This window comes from Thamnophis elegans, chromosome 1, assembly GCF_009769535.1.
Source record: "Thamnophis elegans isolate rThaEle1 chromosome 1, rThaEle1.pri, whole genome shotgun sequence".
NCBI classification, from domain to species: domain Eukaryota; kingdom Metazoa; phylum Chordata; class Lepidosauria; order Squamata; family Colubridae; genus Thamnophis; species Thamnophis elegans.
This window is the reverse complement of record NC_045541.1, coordinates 83,878,318-83,898,090: the sequence shown is the minus strand read 5'-3', so window position 1 is coordinate 83,898,090 and position 19,773 is coordinate 83,878,318. Positions and strand designations below refer to the sequence as shown.

The window sequence follows — 19,773 nt, the reverse complement described above, 5'->3', positions numbered from 1 at the left end:
ATTTACTTAGGCAAATACTTAATAAGTGCACCTTTAAATCCGGGAGTACTGAAATACAACTAGTTATATGCTCCAGGCATCCAAACAACTGCATGACTTAGTTTCAGACGCAGATAGGAAATTTAAATGTGCTTTTTCAAAAGCATTCTGAGAAGACAGAGTGGTAGCATCATAGATTTTCCTTCTATTTAAAGTGTATTAGGCTTTACAATAATGTTACTACTTATTTAAGCAATATGTACAAACACTGTCTCTTGAAGAACGTTTATCTCTTTGTGAAGTACATTCCTAAAATGTATCCATTGAAAGCATAGTCCTAAAATATGTGAAGTGCTCAAGCATTATGGCTTAAGCACTGGGGACAACTGATTCTTTTCTGGGTAGAGCTTCTAATTTTAAAGTTATTTCAATTTTCCTTATTCAATTTTAAAAAAACTTATTTTAAAAAAGTCCCATATATGTCGGTTGTAATGAGCTGCTTAAACATAATCTACCTGATGTCTTTTGTGAATCACAAACAATACATTAAATATGTCTCATATTACAACTCTAACCACACAAAAGTATGGCAGCCGTTCTCTTAAACCTGTTTTCATGGCACTGACCCAGCAGCTTTGATAGCAGCTAAAGCAATTCCTTGCAAGATGCTCCAGGAGAAGATGAAACAACCCCCAGAATCCTGGCAAACATCATGGAGGAGAAATGCTTAACCTGCTAGAAATCCTTTAATGAGTTTTCCCAATGCACACAAGAAAGAGAGGCAATCCACAGAAGCTTCTTATTCTAAACAGGCCCTCAACAACTGAATTGGCAGAAAGTGACAATATGTTTGGCAGTGGCTAAACTCTGTAACTTAGTGGGAAAAAACAAGGTTAGAAGAAGATAGAGTGGAGGCAATTTAGTTGTTTTTAGGAAGAGGAATTGCCACTTGGTCCTACTGATGTATCTAGATGGCAAATCTAGACAGCATACTAAAAAGCAGAGACATCACCCTGCCAACAGAAGTGTGTATAGTCAAAGCTATGGTTTTTTTCAGTTGCAATGTATGGCTGTGAAGGTTGGACCATAAGAAAGGTTGAGCAGCAAAGAATTGAGGCCTCTGAACTATGGTGCTGTTGAGTCCCTTGGACTGCAAGGCGATCGAACCGGTCAGTCCTAGAGGAGATCAACCCTGACTGCTCTTTACTGCTCTGAAGATGAAACTCAAATACTTTGGCCACCTAATGAGAAGAAAGGACTCACTGGAGAAGAGCCTAATGCTGGGAACGATTGAGGGCAAAAGAAGAAAGGGATGACAGAAAATGAGGTGGTTGGATAGAGTCACTGACGTAGTAGGTGTGAGCTTAAATGGACTCCACAGGATGGTAGAGAACAGGAAGGCCTGGAGGAACCTTGTCCATGGGATTGCGATGGGTCAGACACGACTTCGCAACTAACAACAATAACCTAGTGACATATCTGTTAACCTTTGCAAATACAAAATACAAGGAAATAAACAGGGAATCAGCTACAGGTAGTCCTTGACTTACAATTATTTACTTAATGACTGTTCAAAATTACAATGGCACTGAAGAAAGTAGCTTACGACCATTTTTCACACCTACAACCACTGCAGTATCCCCATGGTCATGTGATCAAATTTGGATGCTTGACGACTGACATATATTTATGATGGCGGAGGCATCCCAAGGTCATGTGATTGCCTTTTGCAATCTTCTGACAAACAAGGTCAATGGGGAAGGCCGATTCATTTAAAAACTATGTTACTAAGCAACTGCAATGATTCGTTTAACAACTGTGCCAAAGGAGGTTGTAAAATGAGGCAAAACTCACTTGACAACTGCCTTGCTTAGCAATGGACATTTTGGGCTCCAAAAAGAAGGCAAATTACCTATTTATAACTTTCTGTAACATAGTGGCCATTGGAAGTAAATTGTTCTTTGCTTTAGAATGACTACCAGAAGGCATATTATGATGCCAGCAACAGTATCCAACTAACTATGCAAATTGTAGACATTTTTTTTTTACTTTCAGTTCAGCAAATTCTTGGACTACAAAAAAATCCATCTGAACAAGAAGAATCTATTCATCCTCCCATAATAAAGCAGGTGTTAGAACTGAACAAGTATTGAGAAACTGCACGAGTAACCATCTTTCCAGGATTGTACCATTTTAGAGTAGAGAAGTGATTTTCAGTCATAAAAACAAATACAAAATTTAGACTGCACCTTTTTACATAAAAACATAAAAATAATTCTGTGGAATCAGGCCAAAGAGCTTCCAATTCCAACATCTTCACTCACAGTGCATTATCATACGCAATAGGAAGTGTTTTGTTGTTTTGTTATTATTATTATTGCGTGGTTAATCTTTGGTGAGATTTACAGCCTTTGGGGCTAATTGGTAGCTCAACAGCTCGAGTCCTAACCACGGATCTAGGAACTGTTAAGATAATGTTGGAGGATATAAGCTGTTCCAAGTAGGGTGGTTTTTTGTAGAATCAGAATGTTCAAGTCTCATAAATTTAAAATTTCCAAATAGCGAGGTAGCCCTTTAGGTATTGCTCCAAGGGCTCCAATTACAATCGGTACAACACACAATTTCTTTTTCCACAGTCGCTCAACTTCAATTTGCAAGTCCCGGTACTTTGTGATTTTTTTCTTGCTGTTTATCTTCAATTTGTGCATCTCCAGGTATTGCAATGTCAATGAACCATACGTTTTTCTTTTCAACTATTGTTATGTCAGGTGTGTTGTGGGCCAAGTGCCTGTCAGTCTGTATTCTGAAGTCCCACAAGATCTTGACTTTCTCATTCTCTAAATATCTATTATTATTATCACAACAACAGAATTGTATCACAGCGGCCAGTTGTTTCGCCGGATTTGACATTGATTACTGGTCAGGCCCCACCCAGGGGCCTAGGACATCATAACATATTTTCGTAATATGTGTGCACATCCAAGCAGTGCGGCTTTTTGCATTTGATTGATGGTGATTTTGTCAATTTTTAACTGTTTTAAATGTAATTCCAGTGCTTTTGGAATAGCACCCAGTGTGCCGATTACCACTGGAATTACCACTGCTGGTTTGTGATTATTATTATTAATAATAATAATAATAATAATAATAATAATTTAAAAGGTTTGTTGGTAGTGGTAACTTTCAATAGCCATGATGTGACACGTTTATAAAAGAAAAAGCATTAACCACAACAGTTATTCACTAAAATGACATTACCTTTTATATTTGTTTATCTTTGGATACATTCAAGAAGGTAGCCGTAATGTAAAGGTTTTTTTTTTAATTTGGAATGTTATTTGGAATGAATGTTATTTCTTGCTCCATACAAAATCAAACTGGAATTGGTGCTCATGGCATATATACAATAACATCTGCCACCTACAAAATACTGCTGCCCTCAACACTTACTGTATTACCTACCCAGCAAGAGCTATAAATGATTTCTGTAAAAACTCTATCAATGGAAAGCTGTTAAGTCTTCATTGTAATAAAGTGATCCATAAACAACTGAATCACTATTTTTCCTCTGGAGCATATGTTAAACTATCTGTTTACCTTAGCATTATATGGTCAAATTTAAAATGAATGGATATCCTTCAAACAAAAGCTGTTTATTGGAAAATATAACTTCCACCAAAATATTTTTCACCCTTATTAAAAAGAAAAAATAGCAGACCATTGGAAGCTTTGCTAGGTTAGTAGAGTAGAAGCAATTTTATTTTAAAGCTTCCCCTCCCTCTAAACAGAATTTAAGAATATAATCAGCAGAGAGCAATAAAACATACTGACCTGGATTTGCTGCTGCAGGAGATTGATTTTGTGTTGCTGCTGCAGAAGTTGCTGCTGTTGTCTTGCAATCTATTGGAAATAAAATTTCCATTAAATTAAAATAGAGATATTGAAATTCAATATTATTCAGAGAGAACAAAGTCCTCTTGATAAATTCTAAAATATACAGGCTTTGCTACACTGAATCTTAGTCTTCCGTGAGTTAACTACAACACCCCAAGAACATTTCAAAGATATTACTTACTAACCCAATCTTTAAAACATTGTCATCGTGCATTTTATTGATTAATTTACATTTTTAAACTGTCCATCAGGTAATGGCCACTTTAATCAGGAGCAATTTAGACAAAGGGCCTTCTCTTTCAGGTGGGCAAGGCGCAGCACCATTTTAAGTCATCTCATTCTTTGTCAGCCTTCCAAGGTATACCAGATAGGAAACACAACCAGATGAACTAATTTTACTTTAACGTAAGGCTACATTAACAGAATCTTGCAAGTGTGAATATACAAATCTCCTTCCATCTCCTTTACATTCTGAGAACTTTGACGCACAACGTGTTCCTTCCGAGCCTCTTTCTCCACCCGTTGTGCAGCTGTGGGCTGTGCCATCTCTTATCTGATTGTTTCCTAGACAGCATCTATTCCCTGATCTCCCAAGGTCATTCCCACAAGCTATTACATTCTTGGAAATGAGTTATGTGAAGTAGTTGCGACTCAGTCATGGTGAACTCTTTGGAATTCTCTATCCAAAGCAGATTTTTTAATCATATTTTACAGTATATCACAGAACTGAATATACCTGTATACATCATTTAATTATGACTTCACTGTTGGAAAAACCTTCTCCTGGAACCGGAAACTATATATGTATTTTTTACTTTGGCAAAGTTTTATTTTTCTTTCAGCTTATTTTTAGCATTACCTTCACTTCCTATCCTATGCTTGGTATATTTTGAGTAGAGAAGCATATTGCCCCTATAATACAAACACAATATCCATAATTACGATTGCTGTTGTTTGACTTTATTGTGTTATCACTTTTTTATGTTTTACAATAATGTTTTATAGTATTACGTTGCTTTTTACTCTCAGCTACTGCATTTGCTTTGAATTAGATATTTGTCATTGTATCATGGTTTCTCGTGGAGTTTTAGATATGTGACCATATCTGTTGGCTGTTGAGAGTTATATACACTGAAATAAAGAAACTGTTTTAAAGCTATGTTACTATGTTTCAGTTGCATTACTATTTCAATTTATTGAATTTAAATTACTTTCAGGTTGGGGATAGCAAGAAATCCTAATGTCACAAGGGGAAAATAATCAGCAAGTAGAATAGTAGACGATACACAATGCAATGTATCCTCATCTACTTTATTTTATTTATTAGTAGACTTATTTTAATCCTGCTTTTCCTCCAGAACCTCAAGATGGCAGACAAAGCATCACTTCTTCAAAAAAAGTTTCCATAACAACTCATGTGAGATAAGTCATTTAAGATATAGGATGTACTGTATAATGGGCAAGTATAATGCCCAATACATCTGATGTTCTTTTCCAGTATATATATATCTCGGATTCTACCAAAGACACAGCACAGGAAACTGAGAAAGAAGGATGTTAGATAAGATTTATATATTCAGATTGCACTGAATTCTGTAGCCTCTGTAGACCAAAAGAGGATTGCCTTTTTGTCCCTAAGGCTAGTTAAAAAGAACTTCCCACATATGGAAGAATAGGCTAACCTACTATTTTTGTCATTAACAAGCCTCTTTTCTAATTATAGGGCTTTATTTGATATTGATAAAATACACAGAAATGGAGTCACACTCCTGAATCTGAAGCTATAGAATTATTTTTTCCAAACTTTTAAAATAAGTTCAAAGTTTCTCCAATTGTCTTGGGTTATAAGATTCCCTCTCCCAGAGCTGTACATCATCAGATTCTTTGGGAATTTAAAGACTTTCAGGGCTTGATGCCATATTTTTGCATATTGCCTTTTATCATATTTTTAATATTTTAAGATATTTACTCTCATTGTGGCATCTTGTTATTGTAAGTATTCTTTAAGGACATAATGGGACAGGTGAATGAAAAAGACATGCATCATATTAAAAGTTTGTATCCAGGCTATGACCAAAACTTTATAAATCTTGGGAGCTGATTTTATTAGAGTTTAGATATCCATACACCATTCACAGCAGTTATCAGTACAATATATGAGCAAATGAATATTCATATCCTTATGGAAGCCAGTGAAGTAGTCACACAGCATCTAATATTGATGGTGTTTGTGATTAAGGAGAATGAGAGAAATGAAGAAATCCACCCCGCTACACAGCAATTACGACAGTGCGATCTCAATGTACAGGGCTTGACACTACCAAAGATGGCAGAGGAGCACCATGTGGCTCAACTCCTGAATTTTATTTGCGAATTGGTTGAGCTACATGCTCGCTTCATTGAGCATGACAACCTAGTTTTAAGTGTCATTAATTTTCATTTTGAAATATAATTACAAAGTGTTCACTGTAAGATATCACTCGTCTGCAAATGTGTCAAGATTAATTTGTGCTAGCTTATTCACAAGTGTCAATAGTTAATTACTGTGTCATCTCTGGATGGCTAAATGACATTCTAACTTCTGATTTTTTACAGTATTCCTTTATGTTATTTTCCATTAGGGACGAGCCCGTATTCCTCACATGTGGGCAAATATTCAAGCACATAAAATACCAGACGTCACAACTCATTAAAATCAACAGAGCATACTTTGTGGTATATACTCTATAAAACATATTTAACTGAAACGATAATTCTGGTTTAAAGTCAGGTTCCTAAAAACTGCACATTAATTTAAAATGAATGCCCAAGGAACTCATGGTGTGTCTTGTTCTTCATTTTTTTTACACAAAATTTCTAATGGTTATGTAGATGCCTCTTGTATGTTTCAATTTTCTTTGAACTTCAAATGATTAAATAATTTACCAATTATTTTAACAATTATTTAATATAATTGTCAAATATAATTAAATTATTTAATAATTATCTTATGAACAAGTAGAGAACACAGTCTTATAGCATGGTAACCATTTATTTTTTAGAAATATTGGAATCTAGAGGAGTAATCTACTTCTATCAGACACAAATTAATGAAAGTCTGTGGGACCATTTACTCAACTCTTAAGAAAGGGAAAAATGTAATTCTAATAAACTATTAACCATCATTCCTATTAGGTTCAACAAGACATTCTTTCATGGCTGATTATAATTTGTATTTTGAAACTTGTGCGTGTTTGAGTGTGTGTATTAAAGCAGCATAACCCACATCATTCTCATTTGTGGGAGACTCTGGTAATTTTCTAAGATTTAGAAAGTAGAAATGGAGTGGCTAACAAGAATCTAAATAGCAATAATACAAAACCTATATGGAATTAGTTAAGAACAGGAGTGTTAAGGAAAAAAAACCCTGAAGGTTCTGTTTTAGCAACACACTTTGCCAACTAATTACATGAAGGCAATAATTCAACATGTAACAAGCAACTTCAAATGTTGCCTTTGTAGTGAAAAGGATGAAACAACTGACCATTTTATCAGTGACTGCAGCAAAATTTCACAAATGGGCTACAAGCTGCATCATGATTGATTTGCCAGAATTATTCTTTGAAAATTGCCAGAGGTTTGGATCTGAATGTAGTAAAAACCATTGGAACCAGTGGTAGGTTACGCCCGGTACACCCTGGTACAGGTGTACCAGTGCCTGCCGGGAGCACCGTATACCATTTCGGTACGGTGCTCCGGACAGCCCACCTGCCCGCCTTCCTTTCCTGTATTTGAGCTCTTCAGGGCTTCTGCGCCCACGCATCGAGCATACAGCGCCTGCATGACGCTCCACCGAGCAGCTGGAGAATAGCGGAGGCATCGTGGAGCATCACAGGAGGTAAGGATGCATGCACTCACTGCACACGTTCATGTGGAGGATGCCAGGCCCCATTGCACTGTACCGGTTGCAACAGGATCCAGAACCCACCACTGATTGGAACCATCAAGTTGAGAAAGAAATGAGTGGGTTAGGATCTTATGGGACTTTAAGATCCAAACAAACAGGCACCTTTTGTTAATAACATGGCTGATATAAGAGTTATTGAAAAGAAGAAAGTATGCAGGATCCAATCTGTGTTAGTCACAAGGACCAGGGGTTTAATCTTCCAAGCTTTTGGACTCCTGCTGGAGCCCTTCCTCAGAGAACTTCTCTCTACTGATGCACTCTGGTAGGGAGAACTTCCCTGGGGATGGGCTCCCACACAAGTCCAAAAGCTCAGAAAACTAAATGTCTGATCCCGGGTGACTGACCCAGATTGGGTCCTGCAACATTATCCTGACACACATATTCTTCATTTGTGATTTTGCTATTCCAAGTGATCCCTGGACTGAGGAAAAACAATTGGAAAAATTACAAAGTATTATTGGGATTTGCAGATCAAAGCTGAACGTTTATGGAAAAAGAAACCCATGATTATAACAATCATGATTTGAGCCCTTGAAACAATATTGTAAAGGACTTCCTTGACACTTGATAATATTGAATTTATTGAATTTGGATACCCTAATTTTACAAAATGAATATTGAATTTATTGAATCTGAATACCCTAATTTTACCCCACAAAAAACCCCACTTTGCTTGGAGCTAACTATATCCTTAGATCAGTGTTTCTCAACCTTGGCAACTTGAAGATGTCTGGACTTCAACTCCCAGAATCTGGGAGTTGGTCCAGACATCTTCAAGTTGCCAAGGTTGAGAAACACTGCCTTAAATGCTACTTTAATAATTCTTAGGTCCTTGAATAGAACTTGAATATTTAAGTTTCCACCAGTCTTAGACTGTGAATCTAACTATAGATTACCAAATCTATAGTTAGATTCTAAATCTATAAGCCCACAAATTAGGACTGAGTGCAAGATGAGCTCTAGTAAGTTTTTTTTCCCTGATGTTTTTAGATGTTGGTATTTTGTCACTTACCTGTTCTTGCTGTTGGCGAGCGAGATCCATTTGCTGCCGCTGTTTTTCAATTTGTGATGCTGCCAGCTTTTTCTGTTCATCATGGGCAGCTAAAAGCTGCTCCCGTAAACTGATGAGTTGGGTAATCATGGCAGAGAGCTGTCGTTCTTTTTCTGCTAAGCTTTCAGGGGTACCTAAAGGAGAAACAAAAGACGAGGCATAAATAACAGACAAATAAACAATCCAAGGACAAAACTATTTCTATCCTAAATATTTTAAATATTTGATATATATATATATATATATATATATATATATATATATATATATATATATATATATATATATATATATATATATATATATATATATATAATATTTAAAGCTGATAAGGAGTCGAACTCTGTGGCTTAATGGTTAACACATCTCCCTAAGATGCAATACAGCACAGGTTCGAATCCCAGTAAGGGTATGGCTAGCTGATGAGAGCTAAATAGCTTGAAATAGATCTATACTAGTCTCCCTTTATTTATTTATCAGCACAAATAACACACACACACACACACACACACACACACACACACACACACACACACACACACACACACACACACACACACACATACATATATATATATATATATATATATATATATATATATATATATATATATATATATATATTCTGCTACTGCATTTTTCAGAGGTAGAAATCTTCCACCATCATCTGGTAAGAGAAAACAGATAATTTCTCCCTTCTGACAAAGAGGTAAAATTAATTAGGTAATTTGCACTGATACGTTCCTTTTTCTCTTCCACTTAAGTGTAATGGCTCTTTAATGAATTACTTCTGTTCACAAAAAACAGTAATACAATGTCATCCTCCCCAATTAAATACTTTTAAATAAACAAAATGCAAAACAACCCTGTTTACTAAAAAATAAATAAATTCTGGACTACTATTTTTAGAGATTTCCAGCATTCACAGGAAATGAATACATTGATACATAGGTCATGCGAAGATATATTCGATATCCCTAACATAAACCTTCATTAGGATTGAAGCCAATTATCTAAACGGAATCTAGTTTATACAGGTAGTCCTCAATTTACAACGATTTTTTAAAAATCATGAAGTTACAATAACACTGGAAAAAGTGATTTACAACCAGTCCTCACACTTACAAGCATCACAACATAACCACGGTTAAGTGATTTATTTTGGGGCCATTTGGCAACTGGCTTGTATTTACAAAAGCATCCCAGGTCATGTGATCCTCTGCCACCTTCCCAGATGTCTATGGAGATTCTCAGTCATCCACGTCATGGCTGTCCCCAAAGGTGCTTTTTCAAGAAGCGACTGGGCTTTCTCTGGTTTTTCTTTGAAGACATTTTGCTTCTCGTCCAAGAAGCTTCTTTAGAACTAAAGCTGAAGAAGCAAAACATCTTCAAAGAAAAACCAGACTGTCCAGTTGCATCTTGAAAAAAGCACCTTAGGGACACCTTCCCAGATGATTTCTGACTAGCAACGTCAATGCAGTTAGCCCAATTGGCTTAATGGCATGATTCTATTAACAACTGCAGTGATTCACTTTAGCACAATTATAATGAATTAAAATTAGTAGGCAATTGAAGCACTGCTGAGCTTTCAGGCTGAATGGCCATGGTCTAGCTTTTGTTTGATGTCAGAACAAAAACGAAACCTGGGCCATAACAATTCAGCCCAGAAACTCAACATGGCTTTATTGATGTGGGCCATGAACACTTATGCCAGATGTAGAAAGGATTAGCTGGAAATCATTTGCATTAACCTGCTTGTTCTATCTAGAATTATCAATAGTTTATTTATTAAATTGTGATTTAATAATGGAATTATCAGATTATGTACTTTTTTGTCGTAGCTTTCAAAAAACAATTTTGATGTAAATTTTCATGGATATATTGAAAATACCTACAAGACTCTCTGAAGCGCTAAGAATGAGAAAGGATGTATCCGAAGCTAATAATGCTTTCAAAAGCTTACATAGACATCTATACAGTAGTAATTTTCCAGTGGTAGTTTTAGACTCTATCGGTATGTTGTTATGATAGCCCAGCATCTGTCAGCTTTTAATTTAGTTATCAAGTTTCAGCTCCAACAAGAAGCAGCAAAAATTAACTAGTTAACTAACTTATCCTAGTTAGTATTTGGAAGGGGGATAATCATTTCAGAACTTTTAGGTAGACTGGGATACCAAAAAACAAAAAACGCTCCCAACTTGAGGAGAACAGCAATGTATTTCCACTATGGTACCAATAAAACTGCGTGGCTATTCCAATAAGGAGTGAAGTTTCAATCAAGGACATTGCTACTTTTTAGTGGGTTTTGAGCTATGTTCTCATACTGTCAAAGTTAACCTTGAAATCAGAATTTTTTAAACTATGTTTGTGTACCAAGTAACATATTTCTAAAACATCAGCAGTTTAACAACTTAGTTTCAAAGACTTTTTTTCTTTTTATCTTCTAATCTAGAACAAAATAAGTGCATGCCACACATGAAAAGCCGTAAGATTGTTTAGCATATTCTGTACAAAAAAAGAAGACACAAAAGTTATAGTGTACATAAGTATAAGTACCAATAGCAATGTTACGCTTTCAGGATTGAAATTTAAGTGGAGTTCAGAAACTAAATTGAACAACTAATGAAGTATTAAAAGGAAAGGATTAGCAATTGCAACTGGAAAAAATCAAAGCCAGCTAACATATCTCCTGTGGAAAGTCTCCTCCTTTAGACCAGAAAAGCAGAATTCTACTTTCAAACATATCTCATTTCATCTTTCCACATTGTATACTTAGAGAAAATGGTATGCAATCAACGTTTTAAACATTGATACAAAAAGAATATTCATGAACAGTTTCAAATCCAATTTTAGATATCAGGAATAAAATATACATTCCACAACTTTTCCCCAAAAATACATTGTAAAGATTGAATAGTAAGTATCAGGATAATATTAACAGCTAACATTTTAGTCTGCTCCAGTATTTCATTATTCTTCCTTTTCTAATAAATATGTTCCTTCTATTAATAGGCTACTAAAACTGAGTCACTCACTACGTATTGGATGCATCCTGACTGTCTACCGAATGTCTGAAACAGCAGAAATTGCATTCCATGTATTATAGCTTACTAAGGTCCTTAAAATGGATGCAAGGTATTAACACAGCTCAGCCAGAGCTCATTAATGGTTAGAGCAAACCATTAATCATCCTATTTCATAAAAGTATTAAGCATATAGAATGGTTTTATCTATGCATCCTATTAAAAAATGAAAAATGAAAACACAATAAACAAGAAGACACACATATCTTCAAATCACGTTTATATTAGCTAAAAATACACTATGCCCCAAGTATAAGTTAGGCTTTGCATGTCCAAATCCCAGGTTAAGTCTTTCACATACCTAATCATTTTATAATAGGTTTAATATGAATTGCTTTAAACCCATCTTAGATGAAACCATTTTGACTTTCATGGAATGCCATTTGGTGGCAGCACCATGGATTAAGAGATGGGGGATAGGTATATTTAAACTCACATGGAAGCACAAGGAATCATTTAAATATAATTTCAATTTGCACTAGTTATGCAGCAAAATATAAGGCCAGGATAGAATATTGTGCATCCCACCTGACCAACATTTCAGCCTGTGCACTAAGATAATGTTGATTAGGTAAAGGTAAAGGTTCCCCTCGCACATATGTGCTAGTCATTCCCAACTCTAGGGGCGGTGCTCATCTCCATTTCAAAGCCAAAGAAGATGCCTCTATGGTCATGTGGCTGGCATAACTAAATGCCGAAGGTGCGGAATACTGTTACCTTCCCACCAAAGGTGGTCCCTATTTTTCTACTTGCATTTTTACATGCCTTCAAACTGCTATGTTGGCAGAAGCTGGGACAAGTAACACGAGCTCACTCCATTATACGGCGCTAGGGATTCGAACCACCAAACTGCTGACCTTTCTATTGACAAATTCAGCATCTTAGCCACTGAGCCACCATGTCCCTTAATGTTGATTGGAAATAGTCAATTTTAGCTGCAGCATAGTGTAAACCCTGTTCCATTGGGACAAATTGTTCTTCCATCTATAGCAGGAGAGCTGACATCAGGCACCAAAGCTGCAAATCAGGCTTCCATCTAAGCTAGAAGAAATTTTAAGAGTCTTCTTTCTTATTTTGTCTTAAAGCCTCAATCTCAAGAGTTATTGTGGCCATCTAAGAAATGCCATAAGTATCCCAGTAGAAAACCATTTATAACATTCATGGTTTAAAGTTGACTTTGCCTACTGCACAATTGCCTTGCACTGTATACATCAAGGGCACTTGTACAGAGTTGCTACTGAAAAGCCAGCTGTAATCTAACCCTGCTTTCCTTTTTCATATATGAAGCCAAGAGGCTTTAGGAAAACTGATACAGGTTTCTCAGGCTTCCATATATTTTCCTATTCAAGTGAGAAAACAGGGAAGGGAGGGGGGAATGGCAATAATTAACTAACTCCCTAGCCACCATTCCCACTAATCTATTTGCAGTGACAAATGCAAATAAAAAAAAACAAAGAAATTAGCTATGATTGGTTTCTTGTTTAATCACACACCCACACACCATCATCTCTTTGCTATTCACGTGCTATGATACTCTTAATAAATTATCAATAAATAAGCTTTTCTGCCAAGTTGAAAAGAACATCTCTATTATCTATTTTTAAAATAATGAAGAATTTGCAGGCCAAAGATGAAGTGAAGATGATCCTTACCATGGCTCTCATCAAATAAAAATACCGGCTTCCATAATATATTACCCATGACACATGCACATTTTTCTGACTTTAAACTGGATCTGCCTGCTAACTCTAAAGATATGGGGAGAACCATGTCACCCTCCCCCACCTCCAGATTTCCAATGGGTTCCTCCTTATCCCCAGATCACATCTGTCTTGAGTTTCTCTCAGATTTGTCAGGTGGATCAGTGCTCCCCAGGGCCTGCTCCAGCTGAAGTATTTTAATTTGACTAAACACCTGATTTATTTTATCTCTCCGATGAGAAAGACAGTTTGTCTTAATAGAGCCTGTCAGCCCACAGTCCCATTCAGAGCAATTTACAGGCAGCCAGGGACACTGGGAAAGAAGAGTGCTGTAATTCTGTATTTTATTCTCCTCCCGAAAGCACCTAAAAGCAGCTATTCACAGCTCCTTGCATGTGGCATTTTAGGACTGAATTAGCTTTTTATTCAAGTAACTACATTTGTTGTGAATAGCTTATCTGTAAAATTGCCACATTCACTACTGATTTTATTAACCTTTGGCTCTGTTGCAAAATGGTCTTCAGTTAGGAGGGACCTTTAAATTTGACATATATTTTTTTTCAAGAGACCTTTTATTCCAGCAACTTCAAATTTACTGAATTTGATTCATTGACTCTTTAACCAGTATATTCAAAACTTTTATGTCTCACCGGGAAAATCAATATCATGTGCAGAAACCTTTTATTTTAATTCTAAAGATGACACTTCCCTCTAACAGACCAACAGTAGTACATTAACTGCTGTCATCATTTGATGATTCTTTAAAAAAAATAAGATCCTTACACTACTAGCTCTTTGGTTTATTATTGCTGTATATTTCCATTGCTTTGGAAGCTGTATATAAATCAACAAACTGAAAGTAAAATATTTATTTAAGCAAGAAGGTATATAAGCCGAACATTTCCCTCTTTGCTCCTACAGTTTCCACTGCTAATGAGACAATTTCTTTTTAAAAAGTGAATAGCATTGTAGCACTTTAGCTAGGCGATCCATTACAAGAAACAGAATCAAACCACATGAATAAATCTGTATACTTAATGGAACTTCCCCTTTATTCACATTAACCTTCTATCTGTCCAGAACTATTCCTCCAGAGCAATTGTGAGTACACAAGGGCTTATGCAGAAGGAAGAACAGGAAGATTCAGAACTGTGTTATAAATTTGTTTAATAAATTTGTTTTATGCAAAAGCCAAATAATCATTCAAAGTCAAACTAAGATACAGATATCTGAATGCAAAGTGTTTTTTAAAGATATTTGAAAGATTAATAAAAGCTGATTTCAATAATGTTTCATATTATGCTATTCAGACACAGTAGTTCTGTTTCTAGTGTCTCCCTTTAAGTCAAATTTGTATATAAGCCAGAACAGTATTACTATATAATATTGCAAATGTAGGATTGTGTAATGAACTATTGTGTATTTAACTTGAATTATTGTGTGTTTAAATTGAATTTTGCTAAAATGCTCAAGTTTTAGCTAGGGGTTATTCTTAAACTGGGAGATTCTTACCCTAAGGAGTTTCTGTACAACAAAGCAAGTTATAGTGAAAATGGGTTGACACCTAAAATTCACTGAAAATAATAAATAAGGGGATAAGTGAAAACATGAGATATGTAAGATTAGTATAGTTATTTCACTGATATAGGTTTAGAGAATCAAAAAGGTATCATATTATTACAAATAGCATTTCATCTTTCCTTAGATGACAAAGTCCAACCAATTAACATTGTTTTAAATAGAATATTTAGCCTGTTATTTTAAAATGAAACAAAATCTATCTAGCACTTCATTTTTTTTCCATATCTAAAAATAAACAAAAAATCTGTTATCTGAATTGGGGGAAAAAATATTAGGATATATTGGATAAGTACATCTCATTACATTGGAACATTAAAAATAACCAAAGATGGAGCACTACATCCGTAAATTATTATTTAATAAAATATATTTGTATATATGTTTTTTGTGTCCAAAAGCTTAAATAGAATTCTCAGTATAAAAGAAAGAGTGTTTAATTTTAGATGCCCCAAGAAATAATTTTATTAAACTCTTATACAAGAGAATGAAGCAAACATCAGATAGATGGTGATATTTCTACTTCACAGGCGATAGGCAGCCATTTAACATTTACCCTGTTTTATTAGGTCACTTTTCAAATGCCAGAAAAACAGGACAACAAAGAAAACAAAAATAAACTAAAAGGGGTCTAGAAAAGAGAATGTAACAATTGAATAAAAGAACTTCTGAGATAAAAGTCACTTTGTGTTTGGTTGTCCTTAAAGCCGCCTCTTTCTATACCCAGGCATCTAATTTAAGTTTTAACTTCAACAGCAGTTTTAAAAGCTTTCTACTCTGAAGAACCCCCAAATGTATCATAAAGATAAAGACTTCGGCCTTCAACCACAAAAGACTTCTATTATCTTATCAGTCTTCATTTAAAGCAGCTAAACCAATATGACTAAGTTCTCAATGACTTTTTCAGTATATCAGTTACGAAAGAGCCTGTCAGCTGGATAACTGGAGTACCTTTTTACAGTATTCCATGATTGGTTAGCAATTGTTGAGGCTTCCATACACTACTGTGTAGTTTGGAAGTTTATTAGCATTTGTATGCCGCCCACTCCCAGGGGGACTGTAATTCTTTGTCAATAAAAATAATCTAAATACTGCAGTTGTTCATAGTATAATTTGCAAACATGCTTTAGTCTAGAGTGAGTCATTCATTAAATGCACAGACTCCACCCAAATCAAGGAAATATGCTAATTTAAACCATTTCCAGACTCCAAGTCAGTAAAGAAAATTTGGAGGAGGGAATTACAAATTCTTATTTTGTTCATTGTTTCGTGATCATTATTTACATGTGGGTAATCTCTGTTGTCTTTTGACTCTTTTCAATTTTAGGTTGGCCTTTTTTCTGAACAAAAAGGAGACTACACAAGGGGTGCCACACTCACGTCATCACAACAGGGTCATGTGACATATCGGGACTTTTTTCCCCTTCCCTAAACCGGGCAAGGATGTGTCTAGCATGGGCGGGAAAAAAAGAAAGAAATTAGCAAGCCACAGGCTTTTATTTTGCAACATAAATACCTGATAACTCATTGCAAAGAACTGGATGTACACACCATATGCAATAGACTCATACCTTAGTAACCTCTTCTTTGGATTCTTGTAATAGGACTCTTCTTGAAGAGCATTTGGAAGCTACATATGGTCCAGAATGCAGTGGGTTGGGTAGCTTTTGACATTTCACTATACAATACATGGAAGCTGCTGTTCCATAAAATGTAATTCCCAACAGTTTCCAGGTGTGTAAGTTGTCTGTTATCTATATGTTTCTAAAAATTCTGTGTTTGTTCAATTCGGCAAAAAAAATGTTATCCGCTGGGTAGTTGATTATAATGGTGTAAAAAAAAGAATTCCAAATTTTCTCTCTTGAAACCTTGAGGAGTTTCCAGAACCAATTTGGTCAAGTAATTAAAGACATTTGGCTAGAAACCGGGACACTCTGAGTTCAAGTCCTGCTTTAGGCACAAAGCTATCTAGTTGCTTTTAGACCTGTCACTCCTTTGAACCTTAGAAAGAAGAGAATGGAAAAACACTTCCCAAAAAATGCCATCCACAAAACTTCATGGACCTGTCCATGAAAATATCTTTCACAAGAGGCACTGTTGAGATGTTGACTGTGATTAGGGCAATTCTACTCACACCACATCTGGAGATGGTTAAAATTCTGGGAAGGTGGGAGACAGAAGGCTTGTGTTTAAGTTATGTCTGTTTTAGGTAACAATTCTTTGAAGCATGAGTTGGATCTGCAAATACTAAAATGGAGCCTTATCAAGTAAGATATCTGGCTGTACCAGATAATTGGACTCTTCTAAAGCTTCCTCAGAGGAAGAAACATGCAAATAATTGTTGGCCGTCCATTATTGCAATTGTATGATATTGAGCAGTTAAGAAAACTGCAATCATTCTTTGCAAGACACACAGATAGATACCTTGAAAGACATAAAATATGAATTCTAGTCCTGCTTTAAGCACAAAGCCAGTTAGCTGGCCTTGGGCTAGTTGCTGTTTGTCAGCTCTAAAAGGAGGCAATCGCAAACCACCTCTGAAATCTTGCCAAGAAAATTGCAGGAACTTATCTAGGAACAATCGCCAGGGGTCAACACTGACCAGTGATGTGCAGTGAGCTTCATGGCCGGTGAGGCAAGCGCAAAAACCGGTGGTAGCAGGGCTTTAAAGTGGTGGCAGGGCCCCGGTGCCAGGACTTTAAAGCCCTGCCGCCGGGGCCCTGCTGCCACTTTAAAGCCCTGCTGCCCGGGACAAGGCAAGGAAGACTTCCTCGGTTGGGCCCAAGAGGGACGTCGGGAAGAGCTACATGTGGCGGGCGGCCTCGGGGGTGCTTGCGCTCATGGCAGGAGCCCCCTCTAGCCCTCCCCGAAACTCCTGGAGCGAAGCAGAAGCTGGACCGCCTGGTTGAGTTCCCAGGGAGCTGCCTCGGGCGCAGCTGTCCAGCAAGAGGGCCAGGGAGCGACGGGCCCCGCGTACAGCATGAAGCGGTGCAGCGCTTCATTCATTCGTTCGTTCATTTATTGGTTTTGTATGCCGCCCACTCCCGAAGGACTCCGGGCAGCTCTCAATAAAACAAGGGAGGGGATAAATAAGACAGTACAAACAATATTAAAATACACAACAGTCACAATTGAAGCGGGACTTCCCTAGTGAAGAGGTCCCACCAGATGACGCAAGAGTCCCGGCTCCCGGAGAGCAGTCAGCAAGGCGCCGGCCAGCCGGGCAGCACCAGCAGGACCCTCACGCAGCTGGTGCAGCTCGACACGCATGCCGCGGCGACATCTGCAAGAAAGAGTCGGGCGGGTAGCAGCCAGTACCGCCAGGATCACCCCCCCCCACCCTGTGTTTCTGTAGCCCAGGAGCCCCGGCTGAGGCGGGCATTGCACGGGGGCTCCCACTAGCCCCTGGGAGCAGGCAGGAGATGAGTGGGTGGCACAGAATGCTCCCCAAGGTGGAATCCAGCAGCAGGTCTCCCAGACTCAGTCCCGCAACGCCCGCCTCAGCCGGGGCTCCTGGGCTGCAGAAACACGGGGCGGGGGGGTGATCCTGGCGGTACTGGCCGCTACCCACCTGACTCTTACTTGTGGCCAGCCCGGAAGGTATGCCGGCACTTTAAAGTGCATGCTGCCTCGGCCCGCCATAGAGCGAAACATGTCCTGGTTTGTGGCCGGGAGGCACGCTGGCACTTTAAGATATACAAAATCTTTGTATGTCTTACTATCAATGTACCACAATTCTCATTTGACTACAATTATTTCAACATGCTTTTACCCCAAATCATTCATACTTAAAGACACAACCACATAATGGCATTCATTAGCTATTTCAAAAAATCCTCCAATAACATTATACCTTTATGACATCTTTTAAGTAAAAGTCAATTAATAAAGTTTCTAAACCTTCCCCCCCTTTTCCCCCAACTCACTGTTTAGAATTTATATCCAAGTTACTTTTGCCAATACCATAGCATGTATATATTATTAAACAATGTCCATTGACATTTCCTTGTTATTATAATTGGCTAAAAATTATTTACTATTTCTGTCCCATCTCCTCTTATCAGACTCCTCCCAAAAAAGAAAAAAAAACCTTACACCTTTGTGACAAGATCTAAATAAAAATTTGTTAATAAAATTTATAGGTCTTTTTCCCAAGTCACAATTTGCAATTTATATCCAAATTGCTTTTACTAGTTTTCCAGTGCATGTATATATCACTAAGCTGTATCCATTATCATTTCATTATTATTATAGTTAATTATTTGTTAATGAATAAACATTTAATAACAATCTAAGAGTTACTAAATTCCTACTTATTGATCACCAAAATCAACTAATTTTTTATTATCAACTTTCATTGTCAACCTGTATCTTTCCAGTAACAAAACAGTCTTATCTCTCTTGCCAACTGTGGTGTCAGTCTTCTTTTTATCTCCTTTATAAGGTTTTTAAAGACTTCTCTCTGCACTTTGTTGCTTGAAGGATCTCTCAGGTAATCTTGTTGCCCTCCAGCTGCTCCTAAAATTAGCTTGACTTTGGTTG

General features: G+C 36.9%; 1 protein-coding gene across 11 annotated transcripts in view; it reads right to left on the bottom strand.

Annotated features, from left to right (window-relative positions):
• Positions 1-19,773, bottom strand: part of SOX6 (SRY-box transcription factor 6) — a 469,113-nt gene that overhangs the window by 150,695 nt on the left and 298,645 nt on the right. For all 11 annotated transcript variants that reach the window (XM_032222712.1, XM_032222721.1, XM_032222668.1 and 8 more), the window contains 2 exons: positions 8,832-9,004; positions 3,811-3,879 (listed from right to left, as the gene is read on the bottom strand). In XM_032222712.1, coding sequence (XP_032078603.1) covers positions 3,811-3,879; positions 8,832-9,004 — 242 coding nt within the window. The remainder of the gene's footprint in view (positions 1-3,810; positions 3,880-8,831; positions 9,005-19,773) is intronic.